A 14348-nucleotide genomic window follows, 5' to 3' on the forward strand; every position below is an offset into this window, starting at 1 on the left:
AATTTGAAAGATCCACTATAGACTGGGTAAAGAACTTTATTCTTATCTCTGACTTGAGTTATCATATTGTCAATCAACATCAAGTGACTCAGACTGTGATTAGTTTCAGCATTCGAAGGAGAGTGAAATATTAAAGACTCACCCTGATCATATTCAGCAAACTCAGCTGATGCGGCGGATGAACTGTCTGTGTGAGAAACATCTGATTGAACAATGTCCAGAAAATGATATTTTGAGACATTTATTGTCCTTCGGGAGACCTGGAACAAGTACTTGGCAAACAGTGCACTTTCTAAAATAAATACCTGTGTACAATATTAGCATAAAGGCAGATTCTCGATTACTTCATCTCATTATTATAACCCAACCATCCCCCCCCCCAGCCGTGGAAGTTTCTTGCTTTTAATAATCCAGTTTATCTCCTTTGTCTTTCCTTTGTTCTGAAGTTGATAATTTATATTGGGCACCACACTCCATGCTTTCATGTGAGCGTTGCAGTAGTGACTATTATTTTCTGATCCCATCCTTGCATGCAATCCAAGTGGTATTAATAGCATATGGTGCTGAACTGTGAATTTTGTACAAAATTGCCTTGTTTACAACTATGCATGAAGGCTGTTTGTTTTCTCAGTGCTATTTTGTGTGAGATTGAGTGAAACATGCAGCTTTCTCGTCCACAAGGTTACTAAGCTACCAAACGGAGAGCTCTACCTTTATTCCAACTTTCCAGATACTACTGTTGTCGGAAGTAAAATAAGCTTGTACATTTTAATGGCATATATATGACACATTAACTCGTATAATCAACTTGATTTTAAACATTTTTAGATCTAATTGGATAAAAGCAGTTCAGATGTGCAGCAAACCGAGAGAATTTGCACTAGCTCTTGCTATCCTTGAATGTGCAATCAAACCAGTTGTAATGCTTCCAGTCTGGCGAGACTCTTTGGGACATACCAGGTGACTTTTGATTTTTTTTTTTTGTAAACTTTGCGATAGTATTGTTCAATTAACAGTTACAGTTAATTCTACTGCTAAATCTTGCATATAATTTTCAAATGAAAGACAGTTTGTGTGTGAATTCATTTTTCCACTATTAATGAGTAAAATAAAATAATTCTGAGGTTATGAGTGTTTTTGGTATCATGTCTAGGATTCGTTCCCAGAAATGAGAACACTAATGAAATGAGCACTACATTAAGTCCTTGTTTAATAGAAATGAGTCTGATATTACTATTGTGCCAGAAGCCCTGTCCTGCCCTCTCCACCCAATGGTAACAAACTCAGTGGTGGTGACTGGGAAGAGCTGTACAACCAAACAAAATGTGAGGGAGGTAGCAGCCTCCATTAGATCCCACAGGAGTGGATTAGAGAGGCCATGGCATCTGGAAAGCCTTTCAACCAAACATGTACAAATGTGAGGGAGCTTGTAGCAGCTCTCCATTAGATCCCACAGGATGTGGATTAGAGAGGTTCCGGGCAAAATGGCCTGGCAAAGCAGATATTTTTTTAAGTTGGCATCTGGTCAAAAGCCTTTGCAAATAGTCCTGTTCAGAACTACATGAGGTGCACAACCATCCCAAAGCCTTGGGACAGACACTTGTACATTTTGGCAATGGAAGATTTTTAGATGGAGCTTGTCCCAACCGGGAGACTCCAAATGTTATCAACTCTCATGAAGACTTAGTCCCCTAGACTCCCAACCTCCAGCTGGGGGCTCCGTCCGGCCGCGGGCGGCGCTCTACACCAAACCTTGTGCAATTCTTTGCTGTGGAATGTGGAAGCTGGGATACCAGCAGAGGTGCAAGGGACGCTTAATCGCACTAGGTTCCTGCCGCAAAAGGCGTTTGATAGACGTGCTGGCAAAGCGAGATGTTGTTTTTTTACGGCGACCCGGTCAGAGTGCTGTGTATCCCGCGCTGAATGTTTTGTTCGACCGCGGGCCGTCTATTTGAGCGCCTCGCACTATCGGAATAAATTGGCACTGAAGCCACAATGCGGGCTTACTGCCAGTGCACCGCTCCCCGCCTCTGCAGGTAATAAGTCCTAAAAGCCCTCCAGAACTACATTTAAGTATGATTTACAGATGTTTATTGTACATGGAGATTCTAAGAATTGTGCAGAAACAAGCAGCTGCAGATGCTGGTTCATAAAAGAAGGCATAAAGTGCTGGAGTAACTGAGTGGGTCAGGCGGCTTCTCAGCAGGATATTGATAGGTAACCCACAAAGTGCTGGAGTAGCTCAGCGGATTAGGCAGCATCTCAGGAGAACGTAGATAGGTGACTTAAGAATTATGATTATGTTGTACCTAACTATGTTGACCTTCACTTGCTCATGAGAAATCTTTACCCTTTTTGGAGAAATTCAGGGTGGATCAGAGAAGTCTGCTCATCATTTATCCTCCCAATCAGTTACAATGCAGCATTTGTTATTTGGATTTATTTTTCAGTTTTCTTATTGTTCATGCTATAATAAAAGCCACGAGATACTGGTATTTAAAATGGTGAACAAAGAAAATAAAATGTAGTATTCACCATAATCTATTGAAAGCATTCATGTTGCTTTCAGAAGATATTAAGGGCGGTCACGGTGACGCAGCGGTAGAGTTGCTGCTTTACAGTGAATGCAGCGCCGGAGATCCGGGTTCGATCCCGACTACGAGTGCTGTCTGTACAGAGTTTTGTACGTTCTCCCCGTGACCAGCATGGGTTTTCTCCGAGATCTTCAGTTTCCTCCCACACTCCAAAGACGTACAAGTTTATAGGTTAATCGGCTTGGTATAAATGTAAAATTGTCCCAGTGTGTCTTAATGTGTGGGGGATCGCTGGTTGACACGGACTCGTTGGGCCGTAGGGCCTGTTTCCACGTTGTATCTCGAAACAAAACTAAACTAAATGCTGCACGGCAGTAGATGGAGGCTGCCTGTTGTATATTTTTAATGTGCACTTAGTTTCAGACTGACATCATCCATCTGTTTAACTCTCTCCTGCTGATGAGAACAATGCCTGATGTGAAGGATACCTGCCCGGAGAGGTTGAAAGGAGAGGAAAATAAGCCATTGTAATGAAAAGTAAATAAGTTAGCCAACAGTTCTAAAGCTAATATAATAGCTTCGGACATTTAATGCAAACATCTATCGCAGTAGTAAGATTTGCAATATTATTTTTAGGATCCTATCGTTTTATTTATATGTCAATAACATTATATCTATAGCAGTGGTTCTTAACCTTTGTGGAATACGTAAGGGCATACGCGAACAGAATACTTTATGTTGGATGTACCTTTGTTAGGTTCCTAAAAATGGGCTCAACAAATGGATATGTTATTTATGACCCCATCATGTACCCTGGTAAAGCCCCAAACAACCCCCCATATGGGACCCGACCCCCAGGTTAAGAACCACTAATCTATAGGATAAACTATCTACAGTATCTGTCAATCTTGAGAATGGGAGAGAGAAGTTTAATTATCTCTTGCACGTTTTGTTGCGCTGTTCTCTCAAAGTGCATTCTGGGACATCATTAGTTTAATTTTTCCTATGCTGAAATCATTTTTCTCCATTAATAACAGGTTGCATCGATTAACATCCGTTGAAAGAGAAGATAAGGAAAAATTAAAAAAACGTGAGCGAAAACAGGAGGAAGAGGAAGTTATGCTACAAGCTACCTGGGTGAAGTATACCTTCCCTGTAAAACATCAGGTAGGTTGTCTGTATGTATTTTGGGATTTATTCATTGATAGGGTATGGATGCTGCTCATAGGCCAGTGTTTTTCTGTCTATCCCTTGAACTGGAGAGACAGCAAAAAAAAAGACTATATTAATGGGTCTAAAATCAAAAGTAGGCAGACTGGAGTAAGGTTTGCAAAGTTTCATCTGCGAAGGGCATTAAGGAACCATACGAGTCTCACGTCTATATGGTGATTTCATGACCACTGTTGCTGAAACTGGCTTTTTATTCCAGATATTTAGAGATACAGCGTGTAAACAGGCCCTTCTGCCCACCTAGTCCGCACTGACCACCAATCCCCGCACATTAACACAATCCTGCAGGCACTAAAGACAATTTACACTTATACTAAGCAAATTTACCTACATACCTGTACCCCTTTGGAGTGTGGGAGTAAACCGAAGATCTCAGAGAAAACCCACACAGGTACAAGAATATACAGTGCCCTCCATAATGTTTGGGACAAAGACCCATTTATTTACCACTGTACTCCACAATTTGAGATTTGTAATAGAAAAAATCATTTTTCTATTATGAATTTCAAATTGTGGAGTACAGAGGCAAATAAATAAATGATGGGTCTTTGTCCCAAACATCATGGAGGGCTCTGTACAAATTCCATACAGACAGCTGCAGTAGTCGGGATCGAACCCGGATCTCTGGTGCTGCATGCACTGTAAGGCAGCAAATCTACCACTGCGCCACTCTGCAGCCCTGTATTTAATGATTTCTATTTAATTTTCCTACCTATTATGGTGTGGTGTGAACACTTGTCTCTTATAATATGGTCCAAGCTACTAGATCACTGTTCAATGACTTAATTACTATGCCAATGAACCTGAAACCAACATTGTTAGGTTTGTCTCGTATTTCCTGGACACTGAATATTGGGTCATAAATTTCAATCCCAAGCTGTAACCCCTGGCTACAGGAGGGGATGTGTCACACCAAATGCCAATCACTTCTTTGGAGCATTTAAAAAAACAGTTTACATTTATGACATGTATGATCATAAATCTCTTTGTCACCAGCACAGAATCCAATGTTTGCATATTCTGGGGCATGCATTATCTGCATCTAGGGTATTGAGCAAGATAAAATTAATATTTCCTTTGTATTCTATATTGGACTTTAAAGTTAAATATTACATTTTAAATATTCACGCAGGTATGGAAACAAAAGGGAGAAGAATATCGCGTGACAGGATATGGCGGCTGGATGTGGATTAGTAAGACTCATGTCCATCGTTTCGTGCCTCGCCTACCTGGAAATACTAACATTTATTATAGAAAGCCTAAAGGTGTGTTTGTTGTATTCATAGTGTAACTGAATATTAATCATTTTCAATATCTTGACCAGTCACATTTCAGTAAAATAATTGTAGGCCATAAACTGGAGTTATTAAACTTGAAGGAGAAGAATTTATATTTGTTATAGCTGAATCAAATGGAATTCAAAACTCCCCCCCCCCCCCCCCCCCCCCCCCCCCCCCCAATGTCCTTCTCTAAAGACTCAATGCATGTAATGCTTGAAGACAGTTCACTGTATTGCTGAGGGAACAGGGTCCCTTCAAAAGCACCATCCCTCAGATAACAAAGGATGGATCTAGCTTAAAATGAAACCGTTTGCAGATATTATTTTAGAGTGCAAATTTCCTTTGTCAAAATGGAATTAAAAATATAGCAAACCTTTTGAGTTAATGTAGCAACAAGGAACTGTATCGTAAACTAGTACTTGATACTATTGTTCTCATCAAAAGCCCTGTTACGTCATTTGTTAATTTTACATGAATGAAGATGCAAGTACCTTGGTCTAATATAAGAATTATTTTGATAAATTAAAAGGTCTCCTGAAAGAAGGTTCAGAATTGGATAAAAATGAATGCTCCTCTGCAGTAAAAACAGAAACCAAAACCTCTGGCAAACACTGTTCATCTCAAGACTCTAAGGATCTACCAGAAAATGACACAGTCACAGATAAGTCTTTTGAGATAAAATCAGAAGAGGAAGAAAAAGTAGAAGAAAAGGAGGAAGGAATGGAAATTGATGCAAGTCCCGAGTCACAGCAAACTGAAAAGAAAGGTAAAGGCGGTACATAATAAACTTTATATTATCTAGGCGAATATTCACTACGAACAAAACAAATCAAAATTAAATCCCCCTTCACCTAAATGAATGAATGAATGAATGAATGAAAAAAAAAGTTTATTGGCCAAGTATGTACACATACAAGGAATTTGCCTTGGTGCTCCGCCCGCAAGTAACAATACTACATACAGTAAACCATTCAGAATAAAACATAAAATATTAAAACATTAAGAATAAAACATTATAGTTTAAACATGTGAATGAAATAAAATACTAGAGCAAAAGGAGACCACAGACTTTTGAGTAGAACCACTGCTCGTGGAAAAAAGCTGTTTTTATGTCTGGCTGTGGCGGCTTTGACAGTCCGGAGTCGCCTTCCAGAGGGAAGTGCTTCAAAGAGTTTGTGGCCAGGTTGAGAGGGGTCAGAGATGATCTTACCCGCTCACTTCCTGGCCCTTGCAGTGTACAGTTCGTCAATGGGGGGAAGGTTGCAGCCAACAACCTTCTCAGCTGATCGAACGATTCGCTGCAGCCTCCGGATATCGTGCTTGGTGGCTGAGCCAAACCAGACCATGATGGAGAAGGTGAGGACAGACTACGATGGCAGACTCTATGAACATCCTCTGTTGGGCCTTTTTGACTGTGGAGTCGATGGTGGCCCCCCATTTAAGATCCTTGGAGATTATGGTTCCAAGGAACTTAAAGAACTCCACAGATGTGACTGTGATGTTGTTGCTGGTGAGTGGGGGGAGGGGAGGGGGAGCTCTCCTAAAGTCTTCTATCAATTCCACCGTCTTAAGAGCATTGCGCTCCAGGTTGTTATGAAGGCATCAGGACGCCAGCTGTGTCACTTCCTGTCTGTAGGCAGATTCCTCCCCATCCTGGATCAGTCCAATCAGGGTTGTGTCGTCCTGTGACCACTTATCTCTTGTCAGGCTTTGTCCTGCCCCCATCTCTCTTCCAGCTTCCCTCTCACTACAATTAGTCTGAAAAAGCGTCACTTGTCTGTGTCTTCCAAAGATGTTGCCTGACCCACTGAGTTATACCAGCACTTTCTTATTTTTGTAAACTGGCGTCTGCAATTGTGTCTACAAAATAAAATTTTCTAAGCTTGGAGGTGTAATTATAATTTTTTTGTAGTTTCATCTTTCTGATCTGGTTTTAGCTTCATTGAAGAATAATATTGTAATACAATGAAGTCACTGAAACCATATTTTTCAAATTAGGTCAAACTAATTAAAATAGATTATGCTAAACTGAAATTTGTACTCTCATCACTATGATCTCTCATTTAGTGGATCGTAGGATATTTTTCTAATTCAGAAATCAGGTAATATCAGTTAAATTAGTTCAGAGATAAGATTATAAAGGTTATAATTATGCATTAGAATTGTGTCAGCAATAAAAATGTATGCGTGTGAATGGTTGTAGTTAATAAAACATAAATAGAAACAGCAATTCAATAGAACTATTTAAGATAATGTTAGCAAAAGGCGGAGCTTATTTTTCTCAGAGTAGCTGGTTAACATGGGTAATGCCATATTCAATAACGTAAAAAATAGAATACTTGCTAGTAAACTTTAATTACAATTTATTAGATAATGGTGGGAGTATATTTCTTAAATATCATAAAATGTATGTTTAAATTATTAAAATACATTAACTGTTTGACCTTTGTTCAGTATTCAGATGAATTATTTAATTTTATTTTATATGTTCATTCTGGAATTGAGATCCTCTATGAAACTAACCAAATAAATTAAATTCCCTGCCCCATTTGGCATGTGGCAGAACTACTTAAAATGTATCCTTCTATTGTCAGTAGGTTAGAGGAGGCAATAGTGGAGGATTATTAAACTCTCTATTTCCAGTTTAGTTGCGCATTCCTATCCTTTTTTAAAACTACTTTGTCTTCAGTCGGGGCTAACCTATTGGGAGGCAGATTAGCACCAAGACCCCTTAATTAGTTTGGTTTGTCATACAAATAGAAAATATTAGTGGAGGAATTATGACAAAGATTATTACTCATAATTACAATTATTAACTAGATGCTGTTTTATTTTAGAAAACATTGAAGTTGCCAGTATCGATTCGGATAAGTTGATCAAGGAGGAGCCAATGAATTTGGATGAGACCAAGAATGAATCCAGTTCAAAAGAGGAAAAATATATCTCAGCTGATCTCATCAATGTGAGTGAGGGCTTTCAGCTGAGGACTTGGTATAAAAGGAGAGTTAAAACATCTAAATTAGATGGACTATTGGATCGGCGGGTGAAACAGTTTACAATGGAAGAGAAGCAAAGACAAGAAAAACTGAAACAAGAAGCCTTAAAGAAGTTACCAATAAAGGAACAGAAAAGTATAACTGAACCACAGAAATCTGATCAACCTGAAAGCATTCTTCAAAGAGAGCCTGAATCAGTGGAGCAAAAGAGAGGGCAAGTAGGTCAGAACTCTTCAAAGATTGCAGCTGAAAGCTCTGCAGTGTCAGACCAAGAAACAACAGTTGGGAAAAATCAAGTATTGACCCATGAAAAAGCATTGTTAAAGGAACCGGGCATTAATAATGCAGTGTCTGTTGAAAAGGAAGCTGTTGAAAATTCCACTGAATCAGCGGTCACATGTGGTGAAATCCAGGAGCTACATTTGAAAAGCAAGGAAAATGGTACAGAGGTAAAAACACAGCAGTTGGAAACGAGGGCAAATTCTGTACATAATAATGTTGATGCAAAGAATGAGAGCTTTGGGAAGAGCAGTGAGCCAATGGAGGGAAAAGAAAACGATGCCAATCTGAACACAAACACAAATGTGGAAGTGAATGTTGCTGAAGGCCATGGTGATCTGATGGAGACAGATGAATGCGGTGAAGGCAACAACACTGAAATTAAGCCAAGTAAAGAGGTAATTGGAGCTCTGCATGAGGAAAAAATAGATCGAGCCAGTGAAAACATTGGACCAATGAATGTTGAGGAAAATGGTGTAAAAGAATTCCCTGACCACAAGGAAAGCAATAGTGTTGAAAATAAATGCCCTGAAAAAATGGACACAGAATGCTGTACAGAAAATAAGATCTCTGAAATGAAAGCTTTGGAAACCAAACTGGAACATCGGCACCCTGTAGATCAGATTAATGGAAATGATGCAGTAGAATCTGTTGTAATGAAAAAATCTGAATTGGTCCCATCTGAAGCACCTGATGTTAATAACAGAGAACCCCTTAAGGAAAAAAACAGCCCAAAGGTAAACTCTGAAAATGAAATAAAATCATCAACAAAAGAGCCAAATGTAAAGCTAGTTATGAATGGAGATATTACCACAGATGACCTGGATGAAAAATCGAACAGAAAAGACGGAAATGTTTTAACAGTTGCACATGATGGTATTTCAGCAGATAAGGAGGAGTATGATGATGCTGTACCACAGGACAAGCCCCCCAGGATAGAGGATGCAATTGAACAGCTAAAAGCACCTAGGTTACACGAAGCAGTCCCAGAAGTGAAGGCACCCAAGCTAGATGAAATGCCTCTACAAGCAGATGATCCCAAGTTAGATAATATTTCTGAGATACTGAATTCTTCGGAAGTATCAGGACTTTCAAACCTAGCCTCCGATAAATTATCGGAGTCTGAAAATGAAGTTGGACAAGGACATGAAAGAACTCTCTCTCCATCCTTTGTTCCTGCAACTGACTTCACTTTGAAGAAGGACTTCAGTGAGCAGAATGGGATACAGTCTGAGAGTGAGGTGGGCGATAGCAATGGGATTAAAACGGTTGTTACAGAAATGACCACCACAACTACAACCGTTTCCACGGAATCCAAGACTCTTGTTAGTGTGGCTGAAACTTCTTCACAGAGCAATATTCCATCGGTGCTCACTTCTGTTAAGAATTGTGCTGTTTCTTCAACAACAACCACCACAAAAACTTTCACAAAAGTGACCTCACCAAAACTAGACAGTACAGTGGACGCCTTGACAGTATCAGAAAAAACTGTTGTTACAACCACAGTGACTGATTCTGTGGCCTCTCCAGATGGAGTGTCAACAACCACCATGACCGTAAGTAAAGAATATTCCACCAAGGACAGAGTTAAACTCATGCGGTTTTGTCGACCAAAAAAGACACGGTCTGGCACAGCCCTCCCTTCGTACCGTAAATTTATCACCAAAAGCAGCAAGAAGAGCATATTCGTCCTGCCAAATGATGATCTAAGGAAACTAGCCAGGCGATCTGGGATTCGGGAAGTTCAAGGATTTAACTACAATGCAAAGCCTGCTTTGGATATCTGGCCCTATCCATCTCCACGACCAACCTTTGGCATTGCATGGAGGTATTCTAAATTAATTCTTCTTAAAACTGTTAACTGGATGGTTTTTGGATTGTAGCTTGTACTTAAGATTGTTCTTTACTTCCCATCACTGACCAAAGTTTTGTTTCTTTAGAATGTTTATCATAGGTTATATCTGTTTATCAAAGGTCATACCTGGATAATCGTCTCCCTATGTACATGCCTTTGTATTTGACTCTTGATGTGAATAGATTCCAACATATGGCTGCCAGCTTTAAGTACTTAATTCAAGTAACCACCATTCATCTTTGTGGTTAAATAGTTAATGCTAGCTGGGTATTTGATTACTAAAGCTTAATCATATCTTTACAAACCTCTCAGTCTTATTACCTCTCACCAAACTGCATGCTAATTTTTTTAATTATTTTCTGCACTATAACACCTGAATTCGTTCTAACTGAAGACAGTGAATGCATAGGAAAGAACTGCAGATGCTGGTTTAAATCGAAGGTAGACATAAAAAGCTGGAGTAACTCAGCGGGACAGGTAGCATCTTTGGAGAGAAGAATTGGGTGAAGTTTTGGCTCATGACCCGGAACGTCACCCATTCCTTCTCTCCAGAGATGCTGCCTGTCCCGCTGAGTTACTCCAGCATTTTGTGTCTACAATGAATGCATAATTGTTGTTTGTTGATCTTGACATCTTGTGGTTGGGTTTTGATTAAGATGTGAGTTTGTTGTCAGATTGCCAATTGTTTTAACTAATTTCATTCGCGAAGAGATTTACTTTATGGATATGAATGTCTCTAACTTGAGTTGCGTGGAGTTTCCATAAGTGAATGTTTTCCCATTTTACCCTTCCGTTGCTGTTTTTTTCTTCTTTCTTTGGCAGTCCTCCAGCATTGTAGGTGACTTGCTTCCTCTCTGGTTTAGTGGATTCTGTGGTGACTGATGAGGCAAGTTTTGGAATGACAGCCTCTTTCACAGAGGGGCAAGATCTATCCAGAATGGATGGGGTGGGTAGGTAGTTTGAGGCTGTGCACTTCTTCTGCTGTTTTGCAGTGTTTCTGTTTAGTTTTAGTTTTACAGTTACAGCTTGGAAACAGGCCATTCAGCCCATCATTGCCATGCAACAATCAATCGCCTTTTCACACTAGTTCTATGTTCTCCCACTTTTGCATCTACTCCCTACACACTAGGGGTGATTTACAGAGGCTAATTAACTGCATGTCTTTAGGATGTGGGAGGAAACCGGAACATCAGGGAAAACCCATGCGATCACAGGGAGAATATGCAAACTCCATCCAGTGTGTTGTCTACTTGCTGCAGCGTGACTACCAAGATTGGAATAACCATGCTTCTGCGGTGTACTACCTATAAATAGAAAAGTATTGTTCTAGTTCTGAAGATTAGTTCCACTGTGACGTGAAGTTTGTGGAAGTTGATGAGGAGCACTGTGGCAAGAAAGATTGAAAATATTGCCAGGGTAGATGGGCAGAATATTTTCCCAAGGTAGGAATGTCAAAGACTCAAGGGCAATGCATAAAGGAGATGTGCAAGTTTATTTTTACAGAGTGGTAGGTGCCAGAAATGCACTGCCTACCACAGTGGTGTTGGAAGCAAATCCCATAGTGACATTTACAGTGTCTTCCAGAATGTTTGGGACAAAGACCCATCATTTATTTATTTCCCTCTGTACACCTCAATTTGAGATATGTAATAGAAAAAAATCACATGTGCACATTGGTTAACGTGCCCTTTTTATTAAAGGGTATTTTTATACATTTTGGTTTCACCATGTAGAAATTACAGCTGTGTTTATACATAGTCCCCCCCATTTCAGGGCACCATAATGTTTCAGACACATGGCTTCACAGACGTTTGTAATTGCTCAGGTGTGTTTAATTGCCTCCTTAATGCAGGTATAAGCTCCTGGCATCTAGTCTTTCCTCGAATATTTCCATCACCTTTGGAAACTATTATTGCTGTTTAACAACATGAGGACCAAAGTTGTGCCAATGAAAGTCAAAGAAGCCATTATGTGACTGAGAAACAAGAATAAAACTGTTAGAGACATCACCCAAACCTTAGACTTACCAAAATCAACAGTTTGGAACATCATTAAGAAGAAAGAGAGCACTGTTGAGCTTACTAATTGCAAAGGGACCGGCAAGCCAAAGAGGACCTCCACAGCCGATGACAGAAGTAATCTCTCTATAATAAAGACAAAATCCACAAACACCTGTCCGACAGATCAGAAACGCTCTTCAGGAGTCATTGTGGATTTGTCAATGACCACTGTCTCCAGAAGACTCCATGAACCGAAATACAGAGGCTACACTGCAGGATGCAAACCACTGGTTAGCCACAAAAATAGGATGGTCAGGTTACAGTTTGCCATGAAGTACTTAAAAGAGCAACCACAGTTCTGGGAAAAAAGGACTTGTGGACAGATGAGATGAAGATTAACTTGTATTAGAGTTATGGCAAGAGCAAATTATGGAGGAGAGAAGGAACTGCCCAAGATCCAAAGCACACCCCAACATCTGTGAAACACGGTGGTGGGGGTGCTATGGTCTGGGCATGTATTGCAGCTGAAGGCTCACTTATCTTCATTGATGATACAACTGCTGATGGTAGCAGCAAATTGAATTCTGAAGTGTATAGACACATCCTATCTACCCAAGTTCAAACAAATGCCTCAAAACTCATTAGCCAGCAGTTCATGCTACAGCAAAACAATGATCCCAAACATACTGCTAAAGCTAAAAAAGGAGTTTTTCAAAGCTAAAAAATAGTAAATTCTTGAGTGGCCAAGTCAATCACGCGATCTGAACCGAATTGAGCATGCCTTTTATATGCTGAAGAAAAAACTGAAGGGGACTAGCCCCCAAAACAGCCATATGCTAAAGATGGCTGCAATACAGGCCTGGCAGAGCATCACTAGAGAAGTCATCCAGCAACTGGTGATGTCCATGAATCGCAGACTTCAAGCAGTCACTGCATGCAAAGGATATGCAACAAAATACTAAACTTTCATTTTCATGATATTGCTGTGTCCCAAACGTTATGGTGCTCTGAAATGGGGGGGCGGCTATGTATAAACACTGCTGTAATTTCTACATGGTGAAACCAAAATGTATAAAAATGACCTTTATTAAAATCTGACAATGTGCACTTTAACAACATGTGATTATTTTCTATTACAAATCTCAAATTGTGGAGTACAGAGGCAATTAAATAAATGATGGGTCTTTGTCCCAAACATTATAGCGGGCACTGTAAGAGACTTTTGGATAATTACATGGATATGCAGGAAGTGGAGGGATATGGATCATGTGCAGGCAGATTAGTTTAATTTGGTATCATGTTTGGCACAGACATTGTGGGCCTAAAAATGTGTTCCTGTGTTGGACAGTTCTATGTTCTATGACATCTGTAATTTACTGAGATCTGTTCAGATCAATATGTGCATGCTGTCATGAAGCAAACATAAGATGGAGATGAATTTTTATGGCCATCTGGATATGACGACTGCTCTGCAGATCCTCTTGATTGATGGAGTCAGGAGCTGGTGAAACTCTACATTTCTCCAAATGAAGAGAACGAAGAATCATTGTCATCTGAGAAAAGAACTTCTTACACATCACAAATCCTTGATTCCGTATCCTTATTTTTGTTTTTGTTCCCCTTTGCACACCTCTAAATTCTGTGTCCATATACAGCTTAACTACACAAGTTAGTAGGGTGAATAGAGTGAGTTCTGACTGGTGTCACAGGTGTTGGCATTGACATTTTGCGTTTAACCCCAATCTTCAGATGCAAGATTTTTTTAGCAAATTGTTCTCTTGTTACTATAACACATTGTATACGGTCATATTGCCTTGAAAGGCACAATGGACTTGTTCTCTTGTCTTACCACTTCTGGAGCATTAATTAAAGATTAACCAGAGTAGTAGGATGAAACTTGGATCTTTCTCATCAAACATGAAATTATTTCAAGTAAGTTCAAATATAATGGCGGTATGATTGCGCAGTGTCGTTATTCTAAAGTGACTGTCTTATTCCAATTAAATAGGAAAATCGTGTATAGTGGGGTGCTTGAATAACGATTAAAAGTTTCTTTTTGTAATAGTGTGAGCTGAAGTGATGCCTTTCCCATAACTTTGTATGAACTTTTATGAAATCTTGTCATGATTTGATTTGTATGCTTTAGCCTTTCTATCAATAAGGTGAACAAGTAA

At 39.6% G+C, this 14348-nt stretch overlaps 1 protein-coding gene across 13 annotated transcripts in view; it reads left to right on the forward strand.

Moving 5' to 3' along the window:
* Positions 1–14348, forward strand: part of bptf (bromodomain PHD finger transcription factor) — a 108696-nt gene that overhangs the window by 45709 nt on the left and 48639 nt on the right. For all 13 annotated transcript variants that reach the window (XM_055653777.1, XM_055653768.1, XM_055653775.1 and 10 more), the window contains 5 exons: positions 829–960; positions 3572–3701; positions 4897–5029; positions 5574–5810; positions 7882–10147. In XM_055653777.1, coding sequence (XP_055509752.1) covers positions 829–960; positions 3572–3701; positions 4897–5029; positions 5574–5810; positions 7882–10147 — 2898 coding nt within the window. The remainder of the gene's footprint in view (positions 1–828; positions 961–3571; positions 3702–4896; positions 5030–5573; positions 5811–7881; positions 10148–14348) is intronic.

Source organism: Leucoraja erinacea, chromosome 23, assembly GCF_028641065.1.
Source record: "Leucoraja erinacea ecotype New England chromosome 23, Leri_hhj_1, whole genome shotgun sequence".
NCBI lineage: Eukaryota > Metazoa > Chordata > Chondrichthyes > Rajiformes > Rajidae > Leucoraja > Leucoraja erinaceus.